The sequence below is a fragment of the Miniopterus schreibersii genome (assembly GCF_964146895.1).
Source record: "Miniopterus schreibersii genome assembly, chromosome: 6".
Lineage (NCBI taxonomy): Eukaryota > Metazoa > Chordata > Mammalia > Chiroptera > Miniopteridae > Miniopterus > Miniopterus schreibersii.
Window position 1 is genome coordinate 13,319,644 of NC_138107.1, and position 17,042 is coordinate 13,336,685.

At 35.6% G+C, this 17,042-nt stretch overlaps 1 protein-coding gene across 8 annotated transcripts in view; it reads left to right on the top strand.

Moving 5' to 3' along the window:
- UBR2 (ubiquitin protein ligase E3 component n-recognin 2) overlaps positions 1-17,042 on the top strand; it is a 93,210-nt gene that overhangs the window by 46,841 nt on the left and 29,327 nt on the right. For all 8 annotated transcript variants that reach the window (XM_081140956.1, XM_081140955.1, XM_081140958.1 and 5 more), the window contains exons 14-26: positions 3,022-3,150; positions 4,264-4,447; positions 6,907-6,968; positions 7,640-7,750; positions 8,639-8,704; positions 9,460-9,582; positions 9,709-9,772; positions 10,721-10,845; positions 13,303-13,355; positions 14,325-14,427; positions 15,178-15,226; positions 15,625-15,779; positions 16,722-16,824. In XM_081140956.1, coding sequence (XP_080997082.1) covers positions 3,022-3,150; positions 4,264-4,447; positions 6,907-6,968; positions 7,640-7,750; positions 8,639-8,704; positions 9,460-9,582; positions 9,709-9,772; positions 10,721-10,845; positions 13,303-13,355; positions 14,325-14,427; positions 15,178-15,226; positions 15,625-15,779; positions 16,722-16,824 — 1,327 coding nt within the window. The remainder of the gene's footprint in view (positions 1-3,021; positions 3,151-4,263; positions 4,448-6,906; positions 6,969-7,639; positions 7,751-8,638; positions 8,705-9,459; positions 9,583-9,708; positions 9,773-10,720; positions 10,846-13,302; positions 13,356-14,324; positions 14,428-15,177; positions 15,227-15,624; positions 15,780-16,721; positions 16,825-17,042) is intronic.

The following is a 17,042-nucleotide window of genomic DNA, read 5'->3' on the forward strand; positions in this document are numbered from 1 at the left end:
TGGCCACCTCTATGTCCTTTTTGAAGAAGTGTCTATTCAGGTCCTTTGCCCATTTTTTAATCGGGGTGTTTATCTTCCTGATGTTGAGTTGTATAATTTCTTTATATATTTTGGAAATTAACCCCTTATCATATTTATCATTGGCTCATATGTTCTCTAGAGTGTGCTTCCTTTTCATTTTGTTGATGTTTTCTTTTGCTGTACAGAAGCTTTTTAGTTTGATGTAGTCCCATTTATTTATTTTTTCCTTTGTTTCCTTAGTTCTAGGAGATGTATCGGCAAAAATATTGCTATGAGGGATGTCTGAGATTTTACTGCCTGTTTTCTTCTAGGATTTTTATGGTTTCACAACTTACATTTAAATCTCTTATCCATTTTGAGTTTATTCTTGTGTATGGTTTAAGTTGGTGGTCTCGTTTGATTTTTTTGCAAGTACCTGTCCAATTTTTCCAACATCATTTATTGAAAAGGCTATTTTTACTCCATTGTATGCTCTTGCCTCCTTTGTCAAATATTAGTTTACCGTCAAGGTGTGGGTTGATTTCTGAGCGCTCTGTTCAGTTCATTGATCCATATGCCTATTCTTGTGCCAGTGCCAGGCTATTTTGATTACAGGGGCTTTGTACTAGAGTTTGATATCTAGTATTGTGACCCCACCAACTTTGTTCTTCTTTCTCAATATTGCTGAGGCTATTCAGGGTCTTTTCTGATTCCATATAAATTTTTGGAATATTTGTTCTAAATCTGTGAAATATACCATTGGTAATTTAATGGGAATTGCATTGAATCTGTAGATTGCTTTGGGTAGTATGGATATTTTAATAATGTTAATTCTTCCAATCCATGAACACAGTATATGCTTCCACTTGTTTGTGTCTTCTATTTCTTTTTCAATGTTCTATAGTTTTCCGAGTACTGGTCTTTTATCTCCTTGGTTAAATTTATTCCTAGGTACCTTTTTTTGTTGTTGCAATAGTAAATGGGATTGTTTTCTTAGTTACTTTTTCTGGTAGTTCATTATTGGTGTATAAAAATGCCACTGATTTCTCGCCCTAGCCAGTTTGGCTCACTGGTTAGAGCATCAGCCCAAGGACTGAAGGGTCTTGGTTGGATTTCAGCCAAGGGCATGTACCTCGGTTGCAAGCTCAGTCCCCCGTCCCAGTCAGTGGGAGAGCAGGAGGCAACCAGTTGATGTGTGTGTGTGTGTGTCTCTCTCTCCCCTCCCCCCTCTCCCCCTGCTCCCCCTTCCACTCTCTCTCTAAAGCAATGGAAAAAATATCTTCAGTAAGGATTAAGAAAAAAAAGTGCCACTGATTTCTTAGTATTAATTTTGTATCCCACTACTTTGCTGAATTATTATATTAGATGTAGTAGATTTTGGTGGAATCTTTAGGGTTTTCTTGGTACAATATCATGTCATCTGCATTTAGTTTTACTTCCTCTTTTCCATTTTGAATGCCTTTTATTTTGTCTTCTTATCTGATCACTGTGGCTAAAACTTCCAGTACTGTGTTGAATAAGAGTGATGAAAGCAGACATCCCTGTCTTATATCTTAAAGGAAACACTTTTAGTTTTTGCCCATTGAGTGTGATGTTGAATGTAGGTTTTTCATATATAGCCTTTATTATGTTGAGATATGATCGCTCTATCCCCACTTTGCTGAGAATTTTTATCATAAATGGGTGCTGGAGTTTATCGAACGCTTTTTGTACATCTGTTGATATGATTATGTGATTTTTTATCTTTCATTTTGTTTATATATCACATTTATTGATTTGTGACTATTGTACCAACCTTGCATCCCCAGAATAAATCCCACTTGGTCATGGTGTATGATCTTTTTAATGTATTGCTGGATCTGATTTGCTAATACTTTGTTGAGGATTTTAGTTATCTGTTCATCAGGGATATTTTCTTTCCTTGTAGTGCCTTTATTTGTTTTTTTAATTAGGATAATGATGGCCTCATAAAATAGAGCTTGAAAGTCTTCTTTCCTCTTGAATTTTTGGAATAATTTGAGAATAGGTGTTAGGTCTTCTTTGAATGTTTGGTAAAATTTGCCTGTGAAGCCATCCCATCCAGAGCTTTTTACTGGTAGTTTTTTTATTACTGCTTCAATTTCATTAGTTGTTATTGGTCTGTTCAGGTTTTCTGATTCTTCCTGATTCAGTTTTGGAAGATTGTATGTTTCTAGGAATTTGTCCATTTCTCCCAGGTTATCTAAATTTTTGGCATATAGTTGTTCATAGAATGTTCTTACAATCCTGTGTACTTCTGTGATGTCAGTTGTTATATCTCCATTTCTGATTTTATTTGGATCCTCTGACTTTGTTTCTTGGTGAGTCTGGCTAAAAGTTCATTGATCTTGTTTATTTTTTTCAGAGAGCCAGCTCTTGGTTTCACTGATGTCTTGTATTGTTTTTTTAGTCTCTCTGTCATTTATTTCCACTCTGATCTTTATTATTTCTTCTCTTCTACTTCCTCTGGGCTTCTCTTGTTCTTTTTCTAGTTCTTTTAGGTGTAGGGTTAGATTGTTTATTTGAGATTTTTCTGTGGGAGTTTAATTTATAATAATACTTCTGTGTCTTGTGCTGTTTTGGGTATCTATAGAAACAATGTCTACTTTGTTCATTTTGAATAAAATATTTTTATAAATTTAATAACATTTTAAAAGCCTGTCAGGTTTCTTCTAATAATTTTCCTATAGGTAACAGACCTAAAAAGGAATTTGAAGGATTGTTGCAATGAAGTATTCATTTTATTGTTTAAAACATATAGAAGATTGCTTCTAAAATAATTTGCTATATATACTTCACTGGGATTTTTAATTTATATTTTAGAGGATGTTAGTTAAACATGTAATTTAAGAAGTTGGACTTTGTCATACTACTTGAAACTTCCTATTAAGCCTTTTACTTTATATGTTTTTGTAATCAGTATGTATGTCTTCTACATTACTTTTTAAGTAAAGAGAACAAATATAATTTTAATTCATTTAAAATCTTTTCACTTTCTTTAAGGGAATGGATCCAATCACACGTCAAGTAGGACAGCATATTGAAATGGAACCAGAGTGGGAAGCAGCCTTCACATTGCAAATGAAATTAACACATGTTATTTCAATGATGCAGGACTGGTGTGCTTTAGACGTGAGTGTCTTCTAGGGGTAGGAGATAGGAGATAAATGGAGGCAGGGGGAATAGACAGATTTTTAAGTAAATTTTGAGGAGCTTTGGGGAGGATAGTGGTGATACTTAGCTCATAAAACAGCAGATTTTCCTCTTACACGTATAAATTTGATATTCTAAAGTCTCTTTTTGAAAAAAAACTTGGAAAATATATAGAGGAAGAAATAATTCATACTCTCTTTCTCTTACGTTGCTGTCTTTATTTCTTCCATTATCCCATCTAGATTTTGAGCATAGTTTCTAAATTTATCTAAAAGTAAAGTTGTACTATTGGAACATTTTCCTGTGTCTTAAAATTATTTGTTCTTGTTTTGGCCAAAACTTCTAGATGAGAACCTGTTTCAGTTGGGAGGTTAGAGAAGGCTTCTCTCAGATCTGAGCTATGTGTCAGATCAGAGTTAACTGATCAAAGAGTAAGGACTATTCCTGACTAAGGGACAGTTGCGTCATGCTCTGTGATGAGGAGTGTGGTTGTTAGGGGAGCTGTGAGAAGGCTCTGGTTGGAGCATAGGGCTTGAAGGCAGAGAAATGGACAGATTTTTAAGTAAATTTTGTAGTGCCTTGGAGGCCATGGAAGGAAGTTTGGATTTTATTCTAACTGAAGTGGGACATCATTAGAGACTACCAAGGAGAAAAGTGACATGATCCAATTTACACGTTTTTAAAAATTACTCTGTGTGGAGAGTGGATGGAGGGGAGCAAGAGTAGAAGCAGGGAATTTAATAGAGTGGTGACTGGCTTTCCTTTGAGTTATTGGAGGTCATCGGTGGCCAGGTTTGAGAGAAATTTAAAAGATTTTATCTCATATAAATTTAAATTTGACTGCTTGGTGATAGATCAGGGAATGAGGGAAAGCAAGGTGTTGGAATAACTTCTAGATTTCCACAGCTGTACAGAGATGTCATTCACTGGGACAGGGCACTAGAAGAGGGACCAAGTTGGGAAGGGAAAATTGGGTTTGATTTTGCCTGTGTTAGTATTTGAGGTACTTACTCATTGTTGAATTCAGTGTGCTTATTCAATGTTGTAGAAACCCAGCCTTTTGAGTAACTTACAGAAAACCCTCTTTTTTAGGAAAAAGTGTTAATTGAAGCTTACAAGAAATGCCTTGCTGTATTGATGCAATGTCATGGTGGTTTTACTGATGGTGAACAGCCAGTCACATTAAGCATTTGTGGACATTCAGTGGAAACTATCAGATACTGTGTTTCTCAAGAAAAAGTTAGCATTCACCTCCCAGTTTCTCGCTTACTTGCAGGTAAAGCATTTCTCCCCCAAGAAAACACTGAAAATATCTTTTAAATTGTTGTTTGTGATTAGTATTTATTGAATACATACTACGCATTAGTCTGAGATGTGCATCAACTTATTAAATCATCACATCAGTCTGTGAGGTAGGTATTATAATTAAGTTTACATATGGGAAGACTGAGACACAGAGGTGATTTGCTTGGTTGTCACACAGCAAGAAAGAGTCAGAGTAGGAATTTTGAGGTAGTTTGGCATCAGAAGCCATGTTGGTAACAATTGTACCATAGTGCTTCTTCAGACTTCTTAAATGTAGACACCGTGTTTTATTGTTTAACTCAACCTAGCTTCAAAGTCTGTTACAATTCAGATCAGCCTGTCACTTAAGTTATTGCTGACAAAATTGAAACCACCCTAGATTTTATCTCATATGAGCTCTTTCTTAATCATTTATTGATAACCTTTTTAAGCAGCCAGTCAGGAGTGAGTCCCAAGTTGGGGTGATAGATTTTTCATCATAAATAGTTGATTTACAAGCCGTTTATACTTTGTAGAATATTTGAAGCTGCCACCTCACAGCAGCCAAAAACTTTGAATACACACTTGTCCATCTCTGCAGACTCATTTTAAGACACTTCTGTCCATATTTCTTGATTGTAGGAATTCTTGCCCTACTCACATAATTATTGTTCCCTTTAGTTCCTGAATAGAAAGGAGAAGATGGAAAGCTAGATATTTTTACTCATTGCAGAATTTGTGATTTATGTTAAGTGCGTAGCTCAGTAACAATATGATGTGAAAGTGGTTGTGTGTATGTGTGTGTGTATGTAAGAGATTGTGGAGAATTGGTATTATTTCTTCCTTAAATATATGGTAAAATTCACCAGTGAAACCATATGGATGTGATATTTTCCTCTTTGGAAGGTTTTGAATTACTGATTCAGCTTCTTTAATAGATAACAGGCTGGTCTGGTTATCTGTTTCTGCCTGTGTGAGTTTGGTAGTTTCTCTATTCAAGAAATTGGTCCATTTCATCTGAATTATTAAACTTGTGGGCATAGAGTTGTTCACAGTGCTCCTTTCTTATCCTTCCAATGTCCAGGGGATCAATAGTAATGATCCCTCTGTCATTTCTGAAAGCGTATTTTTTGTTGTTTTCTTTTTTTTTATCGTTCTGAGCGTTATCACATTGTCCCCATTATCCCGCTGATAGCATTTCATCAGCCTTTGGATTGTTACTGCAACCATGGTGATGTAAGAAAACTTAGACATCTGAATTTCAGTAGCACAGCAAATAAGTACCTGGACTGAAGTTGAGAATGTAAAAAGAAATCCCTTAATTCCTAAAACTTGTTCAGGCCCAGTTTTGTTTTTTCTAAGTGCTTTGAGCATAACTGAGCTTGATCCTCAACATAGGCAAGTGGCAGCGTAGTGTAAAAAGGTATTCAGCTGGAATGCAGGGAAGTGAGTCCTTTCTCCAGCTCAGCTGCTGATTTTTTCTGCCTTTAAAAATACGGTTGTATGGGTGATAGCTGATGCTGATAGTTATCCACAGAGAAAATAGTCAGTACTCTGAAATGTACCAATCTCTGCCTACCTCATTATCCTCCCTCAGCTGTTCTCAGTGAACATTTTTGAGCCTTCTGTCTCACTGTGTTTGACAAATGGCCTCAGTGCTCATAATCTAATTGGAGAGCAAAGTAAACATACACAAAACAGTTCAAGAACAACTTGGAGTGTGTGCTAATGGAGCTTGAGTGGCAAGTGCTGAGTATAAGTTATTAGAATGGGATTTGTAATGCAGCTCTTCTTGAATGAGGAAAGCCTCAAACCAGGCTTGACCGAGTGGGCAACAGTTAGTGATAAGATTGTAAAAAGCATTCTCTGTTTATACAATATAAACAGGATAATTAATTCTTAGTTAACAGAATTATTATCTAAGGTTGAGCCATGAAAGAGCCCTTTGCATTTAGGAACTAAAGAGGCTTTTATCCTAAACTGGAAGTTCTGGAGAACTTAATTCTGAGGTCAGGATCAGTGCAGTGAATCCCAGGTCCAGTTTCTCTGTTCAGATGCCAGAAGGATCTCACTACAATACTTTGAATGGGAAGAAACTCCATTGCCCAGTGAATTATGACTGTTAAAGCTGGCAGGACATATATAAATTGCTTTGATCATTATATGGGTGCTCTTGCTATGTTTCTATGCCTAATATTTACTTCATAAAATGTCATCAGTGTATGTTGGTACATGTAATTAAGACTAGTTCTAAGTGTGCCTTGGATACAGAGATTCATGAAAATAAAGCTTTATTTATGGATGCAGTTTATTCTGTATCATAATTTGTAGCATGGTAGGTTCTCAAAGAGAAAAGAAGTTAGATATAAAGGTGAGTGAATATTTAGGGGGGTTTTTTCTCCTAAAGATTTTCACTTATAAAAATACATTTTTGGTTTGTTCTTCCTGCAGGTTTGCATGTGTTGCTAAGCAAAAGTGAAGTGGCATATAAATTTCCAGAGCTTCTACCTCTAGTAAGTAGTACTAACTTTAAAAGTGAATACCTGTTTATTATGCTTCATGTATATGAAATCACTTTGAAACAAAGTTTATTATTCAGGGTTCTCCAGAGAGACAGAACTAATAAAGAGAGCAAAAGAAGTGTGTAAGTGTGTGTGTGTGTTTGTGTCTGCATTCCTGTGTTTATGTATGGAGAGAGGAAGAGATAGAGATTGATTTATTGTAAGGAATTGGCTCGTGCAGTTATGGGACCCGGCAAGTCTGAAATATGCCTGCAGGACAGTCTGACAGGACAGGACAGATTCCCAAGGAAGAGCTGATGCTGCAGTCTGAAGTCCAAAGGCAATCTGGAAGCAGAGTTTATTTATGTTTGAGGGGACCTCAGTCTTTTCTCTTAAGGCCTTCAGCTAATTGGATGAGGCCCACCCCTGTATAGGGAGTAATCTACTTTATTCAAAGACTACTGATTTAAATAATAATCACGTATACAAAGGAGCTTCACAGCAACATCTAGACAGGCCTTAATCAAAAACTGGGTCCCATGGCCTAGCCAAGTTAACATAAAATTAACCATCACACAAAATACTTTGAAATAATTTTAACTTGTGTTTTATTTAATGCTTCCATCTCTATCAGACAACATTCTTTATAGAGTTGAGACTTTTGTGTTTTTGTTTTTGTACAGAGTGAACTTAGCCCACCCATGTTGATAGAACACCCTCTTAGGTGTCTTGTTTTATGTGCCCAAGTACATGCAGGAATGTGGAGAAGAAATGGGTTCTCTTTAGTAAACCAGGTAAGTGTCTTTTCATTCTAAGGAGAGTTTTTGATTCATTCTTTGGCTTCTGTGAAGGATGTAATTTTTAATATACTTAGTCATTGAAAGTTGAGTACCTATATTAAAATTTTTTGAGAAGATAAATATGTTAAAGCAAAAAAGTTTTTTAGAATTTTTAACCATACTTTGTCAAGAAACAATATCAAAGGTAGAAATGCACTTTTCTTGAGTCTTAACTTGCAATCATTTTTAGAACAAAATTGGATATTTAAAAAAAATTAAAATTCAGCCCGGTCAGGTGTGGCTCAGCGGTTGAGCATCGACCTAGAATCCAGGAGATCGAGGTTCGATTCCCAGTCAGGGCACATGCCAGGGTTGTGGGCTCGATCCCCAGTCGGGGGCGTGCAGGAGGCAGTGGATCAATGACTCTCATCATTGATGTTTCTCTCTCTCTCTCTCCCTCTCCCTTACTCTCTCTGAAATCAATAAAGATATATTTTTAGAAAAATAAAAATTAAAAAAATAATTCAGATTTTTATCTACTTAAATTAAATTGGGTTAAAAGATAAAAGTTCTATTAGTATAGCTCTGAAATTGATGTTTTTAACTTTTAAATCTCACCAAGGCTTGGTGTATGTTTTTCCCCCATTTTTGTTAGCTGTGGAAACAACTTTGTTGAAAATCCCAGAAAGTTGGATGTAAAACATGAACCATGGAGTGACCACTGTAATCTGGACATTTTTAATTAATCTTTATTAAGATAGTATTAATTATTGGGGAAACCACATTATGTGTGTGTTCATGCACACTTGTCCAAAACCCGTGTGCTCTTTTGGGAGATGGGAAGAGGAGGGAGCTGCACAAATGAAAACCTATTTACCCAATATTATCAATTTTTATTTTTAGATTTATTACTACCATAATGTGAAATGCAGACGTGAAATGTTTGACAAGGATATAATAATGCTTCAGGTAATGAATTAAGAGCATTAAACTGAAAGGTATGGGGAGTATTTTTCTTCCCGTTAATTCCATAGAACCCAGTCAGTTATAATCACTCCCAGATATATAACTCTAGCCCAGTCTCATCTACTAAACTCCAAGCTTATATGGCTAACAGGCTATAGAACATTTCCATCTAGATTTTCTGGACACATTTCAGATTTAGCAATAACATGTTCAAAGTAGAACTCCTCTTACTTCCTCCATACCTTCTTCCTATCTTGGGTTTCCTATATTGGGGAAATGTTCAACGATCTATGTAGTTGTTAAAGTAAGAAACCTGAAAGCCATCCTTTCTTCATTTTCTTCTGACTAAAGACCTGGACCCCTTAAACTGACTTCCAAGACCCATGGTACTTAACTATGTTAAAATTCCCTGAATTTGCCTTGAGAAAACCCCAAAATAAAACTTTAGAATTGAATTCAGACGGATACAAATAATTCAGAGCATTAAAAAGAAGAGAGGACATAATCCACATTATTCTGATGTGTGGATTTAGGGATTTGTTTTGTTTTGTTTATGCTTTGTTTTGTTTTACTAGCTTAGATTCCTGTCTGTACTTAGAGCTACCACAAGTAGGGATTGGGGTTAAAAGGGTTTCCATCTTTTATTGGGATTGATGAACAAGTAACTGCTTTCTCATGTGCAAACCAAAATATCTCTCACTAATTGTTTAGTAGTTCTTTTGACCTTCCTCTTTTCCTTCATCTAAAAACAAAAAAAGACAGGTGTCTCCATGATGGATCCAAATCATTTCCTGATGATAATGCTCAGCCGCTTTGAACTTTATCAGATTTTCAGTACTCCAGACTTTGGAAAAAGACTTAGCTCTGAGATTGCCCATAAGGTAAGAGCATGTTTCATGAGACTACAACACATCATTAAAGAAGCCGCTTTCTTTTGTTGTTGTTATGTTAATAGTACAGTATCTTTATTCTTATCTCTGATCTTTATCCCCCCACCACGTTTACAGGATATAGTTCAGCAAAACAATACTCTAATAGAAGAAATGCTGTACCTCATTATAATGCTGGTTGGTAAGTTTGAATTGTTTGAGACATTTATAAATTATATTGGCTTTTGTGGTAGCAAATAATTCAGAATATCTGACCCATGTTTCTTTTGTTGAATGGTTACTCAGTTCCAGGGGACGATTTTTCTCCTCTCTGGTTACTGTAATATTGAGAAAACAGCATTGTTGCTTTGGGAAAAGGAGAGCGTGCAGCTGCTGGAGCAGAATACAGTGGAAGACTCTCGGGTGTTTTTCAGGGTGGGGCCAAGGACAGGAGAATTTAGCAAGAATAGGATATTTAGGAGCTATTTACTGTGACTTTATATCTTAGCTATATTTCCCTCCATGGTTTGTGGTGCAGAAGTGTTGTATTGACTTCAAATTAATGGAGACCTGTAGCTGATAGATGCAGACATCTTATTGCCTGTGTTTTCAGTCCTGTTGCCTCCGTCGTTTCTGTTCTTTCATCCTTTACCTTCTCCCACCTCCCCTGCTATTTCAGACTCTGTACAGTCCATGTCGCAGAGACTCCTGGCAACTGTCAAGAGGTGATACCAGTGAAGGAGGTCTTAGAAGGTGATATCTCATTTGCCACTAGATAGGACAGCGGAAGGCTCTCCTTCGCTGCTACCATGTGGCAGATGGTGTGAAAGCAGGTCCCTAGGCACTAGTACAACTCCTGCCTTACCAAGTCTTCACTACATCTAACCCTTCTACCTTCTGATCTTGTTCTTTCAAAATTGCAACCAAAGTGCTCTCTCCACTGTCTAAAGCCTGCGCTCACCAGTTGTTCCTGAGACTCAGAAGTATGGTTGGGAGTTACTCTCCCCTAGCTTGTTGCCAGACCCAGTCATTGCTTTTCCATTGTGCAGAAAGAAAAATATATTGTGTTGTGTGAATTATAAGTATGTATCACATAAGTATTTTGTTTATATTAAATGTATGTGTAAATATACTTTTTCATTGTTGACAGGAGAGAGATTTTGTCCTGGAGTTGGACAGGTGAATGCTACAGATGAAATTAAGCGAGAGATTATCCATCAGTTGAGCATCAAACCTATGGCTCATAGTGAATTGGTAAAGTCTTTACCTGAAGATGTAAGTACCTACATTTTTAAAAAGAAAATTATAGCAATCTTTTCCTACCTATTAGTCTTAGTATATATAGATTTACTTTATATACTTTTTCCACAATTCAAGGATATGTATAACTCTATCACTCTTACTAGAAATAATTAGAAAAAGAGAATTCTAGGGACTGTGAGTGGAAAGCAGCATAGGAATAGAACCTTTCACAGTGAAGCTTTGAAAAAGGTAAGTAGCTGAATAAAAGTAAACCTAGTCCTTAGAACTGAATTTATTATCCAATAGGGGGGTTGTTATGGGGTCTTCAGTACAAAGCGAACGTGGATAGAGTATTTTAAAGAAGAGGGTGAGAAATACCTACTCAGCTGTGTTGAGTAAATTAAAGTTTTCCAGAACCTTTTCCTTCTGAAACACCCAAAGATTCCTTAGTGAGCCATTTCTCATTGTAGTGAATGTAAAATGATATTCATATGGGCTTTCATAGGTTAATTGTAATGATTTTTCCTCTCAGGATCACAAGTACTCAGCCTCCTATTTTTCAGCCACGCGCCTTTTAGAAACCCAGAACTTATGGTTGGGAAAGGACTTTATTTTCATTGAGTCTTTTCAAAATGTTTTCCCAAATTTGAAACATAGATCAAAACTTTGAACCTTAGTTTCACTCTTCTACGATTCAAACCTGTCTGTTGCACAGTAATACTTCTTTTAAACTCTAAATTATGAAAATATTTAAACATCTTTATAGAAAATGAACCCATCACCAGCTTCAACAGATCTTGTTTTATCTATACCCCAACCACTAATCCCTTTATCCCCACTAAATTCTTTTGTAGAGATATACCATTTCATCTATTAATAGAATTGTACATACCTAAAACAGAGGTTTAGTGTTGTTGTTTTTAATATATCTTTATTGATTTTAGAGAGGAGAGGGAGAGAGAGAGAGATAGAAACATCAATGATGAGTCATTGATTGAGCCCTCAACCCCGGCATGTGCCCTGACCGGGAATCGAACCCTGATCACCTGGATCCCAGGTCGATGCTCAATCACTGAGCCATGTCCGGCCAGGGCTAAAACAGAGATTTTTAACCAGGGACGATTTTGACCCCGAGGAGACATTTGGCACTCAGCAGGGTGTGGGGTGCTACAGGCATCCAGTGAGCAGAGGTCAGGGATACTGCTCAACATTGCACATTGCACAGTACACAGGACATGCACACATGTGGGTATACACACACACACACACACACACACGCCCCATAAGAAAGAATCAGGTGCCCCAAAGGTCAGAGTACCAAGGTTGAGAAACTGATCTAAAAGATAAGGGATTTTAGGAAAACCCATCTATATCACATTATCACACCTGAAAGGAAAAAAAATTATTTCTTAAATATCAAGTCAAGATAAAAATTAGTTGTACTTTTGCCCTGGCCAGTGGTACTCGGTTGAACATTGTCTCTTGCACTAAAAGGTTGCTGGTTCGATTCCCGGTCAGGGCACATATGTACCCAGGTTTCTGACTCAATCCCCAGTAGAGGCGTGCAGTAATACATGTTATGTTTCTCTCTCTCTCCATCCCCCTCTCTAAAAATCTAAAAATTTTTTAATCTTAAAAAAAAATTAGTTGTACTTTTTAATGCAGGGAATGAATCCTCAGTTGTTAGATGAAGAAGCAATTAGTATCACTTAGACTTTAGAATAAGGAATAATAAAATTTAAAACAGCATTTTAAAGGTGAATATGCCTTGTATAAATTGCTAGCAACTGTATTTACCAAACATTTTTGACCAGATAATTCTTTTTTTTCTAATCCTCACCCGAGGATATTTTTTCCATTGCTTTCCAAAGAGGGTGGAAGGGAGAGAGAGAGAAACATTGATGTGAGAGAGTCACATTGATTGGTTGCCTGTTGCATATGCCCTGACCGGGGCGAGGGAGGGATCAAGCCTGCAACCAAGGTACATGCCCTTGGCCGGAATCGAACCTGGGACCCTTCAGTCCTGGGACCAACTCTAACCACTGAGCCAAACCAGCTAGGGCCAGAAAACACTCTGTTCACAGAATTCTTACTAACATCTTACCATGAATGAAATATGATTTAGGGAATACTGTTTTATGAAAACAGATAAGAAATTAGTGTAACTATTTCACAAAATATTATCATATCTTAACATAAATTTTGTTCAAATGTTACATGTGCTTTGTTTTAATTTAATTCCTTTTGAAAGCTGTCGCCTTGAGTCTTTATAGTAATGACTTCTTTTTAATTATATCAAACTGAAATAAATTTCCCTAATGGCATATTAATCATTATGTTTACTATAGAATCCTCATCTGTAAATATTGGTATAATAGCATATCTGCTTCATAGGACTGCCGTGTGAGGCTTAATGAGATAAAAAGCCCAATGCTCAGAGTGCTGATATTGTTAACATGGAACACACTTAATTGTTTCCTATACTGTTAGGAGAACAAGGAGACTGGCATGGAGAGTGTCATTGAAGCAGTTGCCCATTTCAAGTGAGTTTACTTTATATTTCTTTTTGTTCAATTTTTTTTATACTTTTTTTTTTTTTAGAGTGCTTCCTTCGATGGAACTAAAAATGAAATTGCTGCTTTCAGAGAGTAACATTTTCCAATATATATTTCTGAATTATATTTCTCACTGACTCACTTTTATTACCTAGCCCTGTGCTCTGCAACTTAAAGTAGCTTTGTGAAGATTTTCATTGTATTCAGAATAGGTGTTCATAGCTGATAGCTTCAGATAATTAAAAATAACCTGAGCATGTGATCTAAGTAAATGCCTTAAGCGTCCTTAAAATTACTTTCATTGTTTCCATTTGAATGTGCCACCTAAGCTGTGGGATGGCCTCTGAATGCTGCCTTCTCTAGTGTCCAGTGTGTTGCCCTATCAATAAACTAGTTTATCTCCCCTTAAGGTTGTTGAGGCAGTGTCTTAATTCTGCTTTTTCCTTGCTCTCCATCCCAATGGCAATGTCTTTATTTTTGCTGATTATAAAGACAATACATACTTTTAGAGAAAATATTTTTAAAATATATAGAAAGTAGTCTTTAACTCTAAAATTGCACCTACTTTTTCTACTTGGTAGAATGTATTACAGATCTCTTTCTTTACATGTCAAAATATAGACATTAACATCACTTCTAATGGCGTCCTATTGTTTGGAGATGTTATAATGTGTGTAACCTATTCCCTGTTAGTCTTTGAATTGTTGCCACTGCGCTATCACATTCACTTGTCCAGTTAGGATAAACTCAGTGTGGACGTGCTAGATAAAATGGATGCATATAACGCTTTGCATGTAGATTGCCAATTTCACCCATAGAGAATGGTACTAGCGTACACTCACCAGCAATATATTGAGAATTCTGTTTTTATTCTATTTAAGACTTTCTCATGAAGTGTATGATTTTAGCAGTAATACTTTAAGGACCTTTTTTTTTCTTCTTTTTTTTCCTTCATAGGAAACCTGGATTAACAGGAAGAGGCATGTATGAACTGAAACCAGAGTGTGCCAAGGAGTTCAACTTATATTTCTATCACTTCTCAAGGGCAGAGCAGTCCAAGGTAATTGGGAAAATTAAAAGTGTCCTTGGGAAGAGTTGACTTGGGTGTTTTCGTTGTTTTAGTCTAAACAAAAGTTACTGCTTTTCACAGATTGAAAAAGGATACATTTTTATTGTAGGGAAATTGGAAAATATAGAAAGCTACAAGAAGAAAATACAGGTTATAATAACACCACCTAAAGTTTGGGTCATCCCCCCCTGTGTCTTGTGCATAGATACATAAGATCTATATGATTATATACATCCCCACACATGTATAACTGTATTTTATTTGCTTTTGAAGACAAATTTTCAACCTGTATTATAAGCAGTTAGCTTATTTTATATTCATTTCATAATTGCTACAACTTAACATTGTGCTTTTCCATAATGATTTAGGAATTTTCCTAATTATCCTTAGCTAGTTAAATTTTGCCTTTTAGCAATCTACTCTTAAAATACTTTTTTCAATAAATGGCATTAAACAAAACTTAAACATGAAGCTTTTTGGTTTTTGATGCATGTCATAGAGCTCAAACCTAAATAGTTTTTGGTTTGTACATGTTTGCCCTGCATTTTATAGCCAGACAGAACCCATGGGGGGGGGGGGGGGTGTTAATCTTGACATAGCAATTGGGGGCGGATTACAAAACTAAGGATAAAAATCTTCTAAAATCAGAAGATAATGTGACAAAGATTATGTCAGTAGTTTTGGGTATTAGGTTGTTTTGTATTACTAATTCTCTGTCCAAATTACTTTCCTTTTTGTTAGGCAGAGGAAGCTCAACGGAAATTGAAAAGACAAAATAGGGAAGATACAGGTATTTTTTCAAAATTCCCATGTCAGTCTCTTACTTGTCAAACATGGTTTTCTGTTGACACTGGTGAAGTGGGAGGTTTAAATATAAGCTTTCATAGTGAACATTCAAAGGACTAATAAATACGATGATATAGAAATAGTTGATACTGAGTCATCTCTTGCGTAATGGTTTTATCTCAAATTTTAAGAAATTTCTAGGGAAAAGAAAGGCTTTCCTTTGTACTACTGCTATTTATGAAGCTCGTTTTATGCATTTGACTGTCCTTCAGGTAAAATACAGCTTTAAGATGTATGTTAATGAATAATTCTTTGGGTGAAGACTATCAAAAGTATATAATAAAGAGATAGTTTTTAAGCATCTTCCACAAAATAAACACACCATAATAACTTTATTTTCAGCACTCCCACCTCCAATTTTGCCTCCATTCTGCCCTCTGTTTGCAAGCCTGGTTAACATCTTGCAGTCAGATGTCATGTTGTACATCATGAGAACAATACTGCACTGGGCTGTAGAACATAATGGATATGCCTGGTCTGAGTCCATGCTGCAAAGGGTAGGTTTGAAGACATTTATTATTTATATGTTTTGTAGTAAAAGCCAAAATACTTTTGTCAGTATCTGTACACAGAAAACTTAAGGCAAATGTAGTGTTACCTTAATTGGAAATATATTATTACTGCTTTTGTGTCTGACAATAAAATACAAGCCTGACAGATTTTTTTATACCACATGGTCGTTATTAACTTGGTCCTGTTGGCCAATCTGTCTCTCATTGATTGGCCCTAATATGACATTCATTGCATGTCATTCAGGCTAACCTAGTTTTTCCACATCTGACAACCACAATAGCCCTACATGGGAAGGAAGATGCAGAGACACCACACACATATCTGCTTCAAAAATTGGAGAGCATGATAAGAGCAATGAAAATGCAGGTAGAGTCAGTGTAGTTATATTTTCTTAGAAGTCTGGTAAGGAATTTTTTGAGATATACTGAAGAACTGTGCATATCTTTATAAATTATGTGGCATTAGAGATAAAATATGTCTCTTTCTGAGATGATTAAGATTTTTAGTTTATAGATACAGAAATTAAACTAGGTAGCATTGTAGACTAGATAATTACATGATAGGTGTTCACAGCTCTAATTATTTGGCCATTGATTCTTAGAAGATTTTTTAAGACTATAGGGAAAGTAAACTGAAAATTATATATTATTTGAATTGCTGGTCACATCTGGAAATAATTTTAACTTACCCTAAGAGTTTGACATTGAATTTTCTTCCAGCTGAAATAGAAATTGTTTCCTTGCTTTATTACAAAATGAACACAAGTTTGAATTTAATAAAAATTAATACTTCAAATTGTTTTTCATTGTGCTTAGTCTTTAATAGTTTGATTTATCTTTTTTCAGTAGTGAATTCTTTTTTATTTCTGATAAAAATATGTACTTGATTTTTGTTTTACTAAAAGTTACAAACCCTGTTTCTTTGAGGTGTTACATTTAATCGGAATGGCACTACAAGAAGAAAAACAGCATTTGGAGAATGTCATGGAAGAGCATGTAGTAACATTTACCTTCACTCAGAAGATATCAAGTATGTATACACTTTGATTTTAAATATGTAAGATAGCCTCTTTTATTTGCTCAATATATGTTCCAAATAGGTCATATTGAATCCAAATTTCTGAGGCTTATATATATTCATCTGTGTATTAAAGGTACTGTATTAGATCCTGGTATATTTTTATAAAAATACTTAGGCCCTATATATACCTAAAATATATGAATTTTAATTCATAAACAGAAAATTTA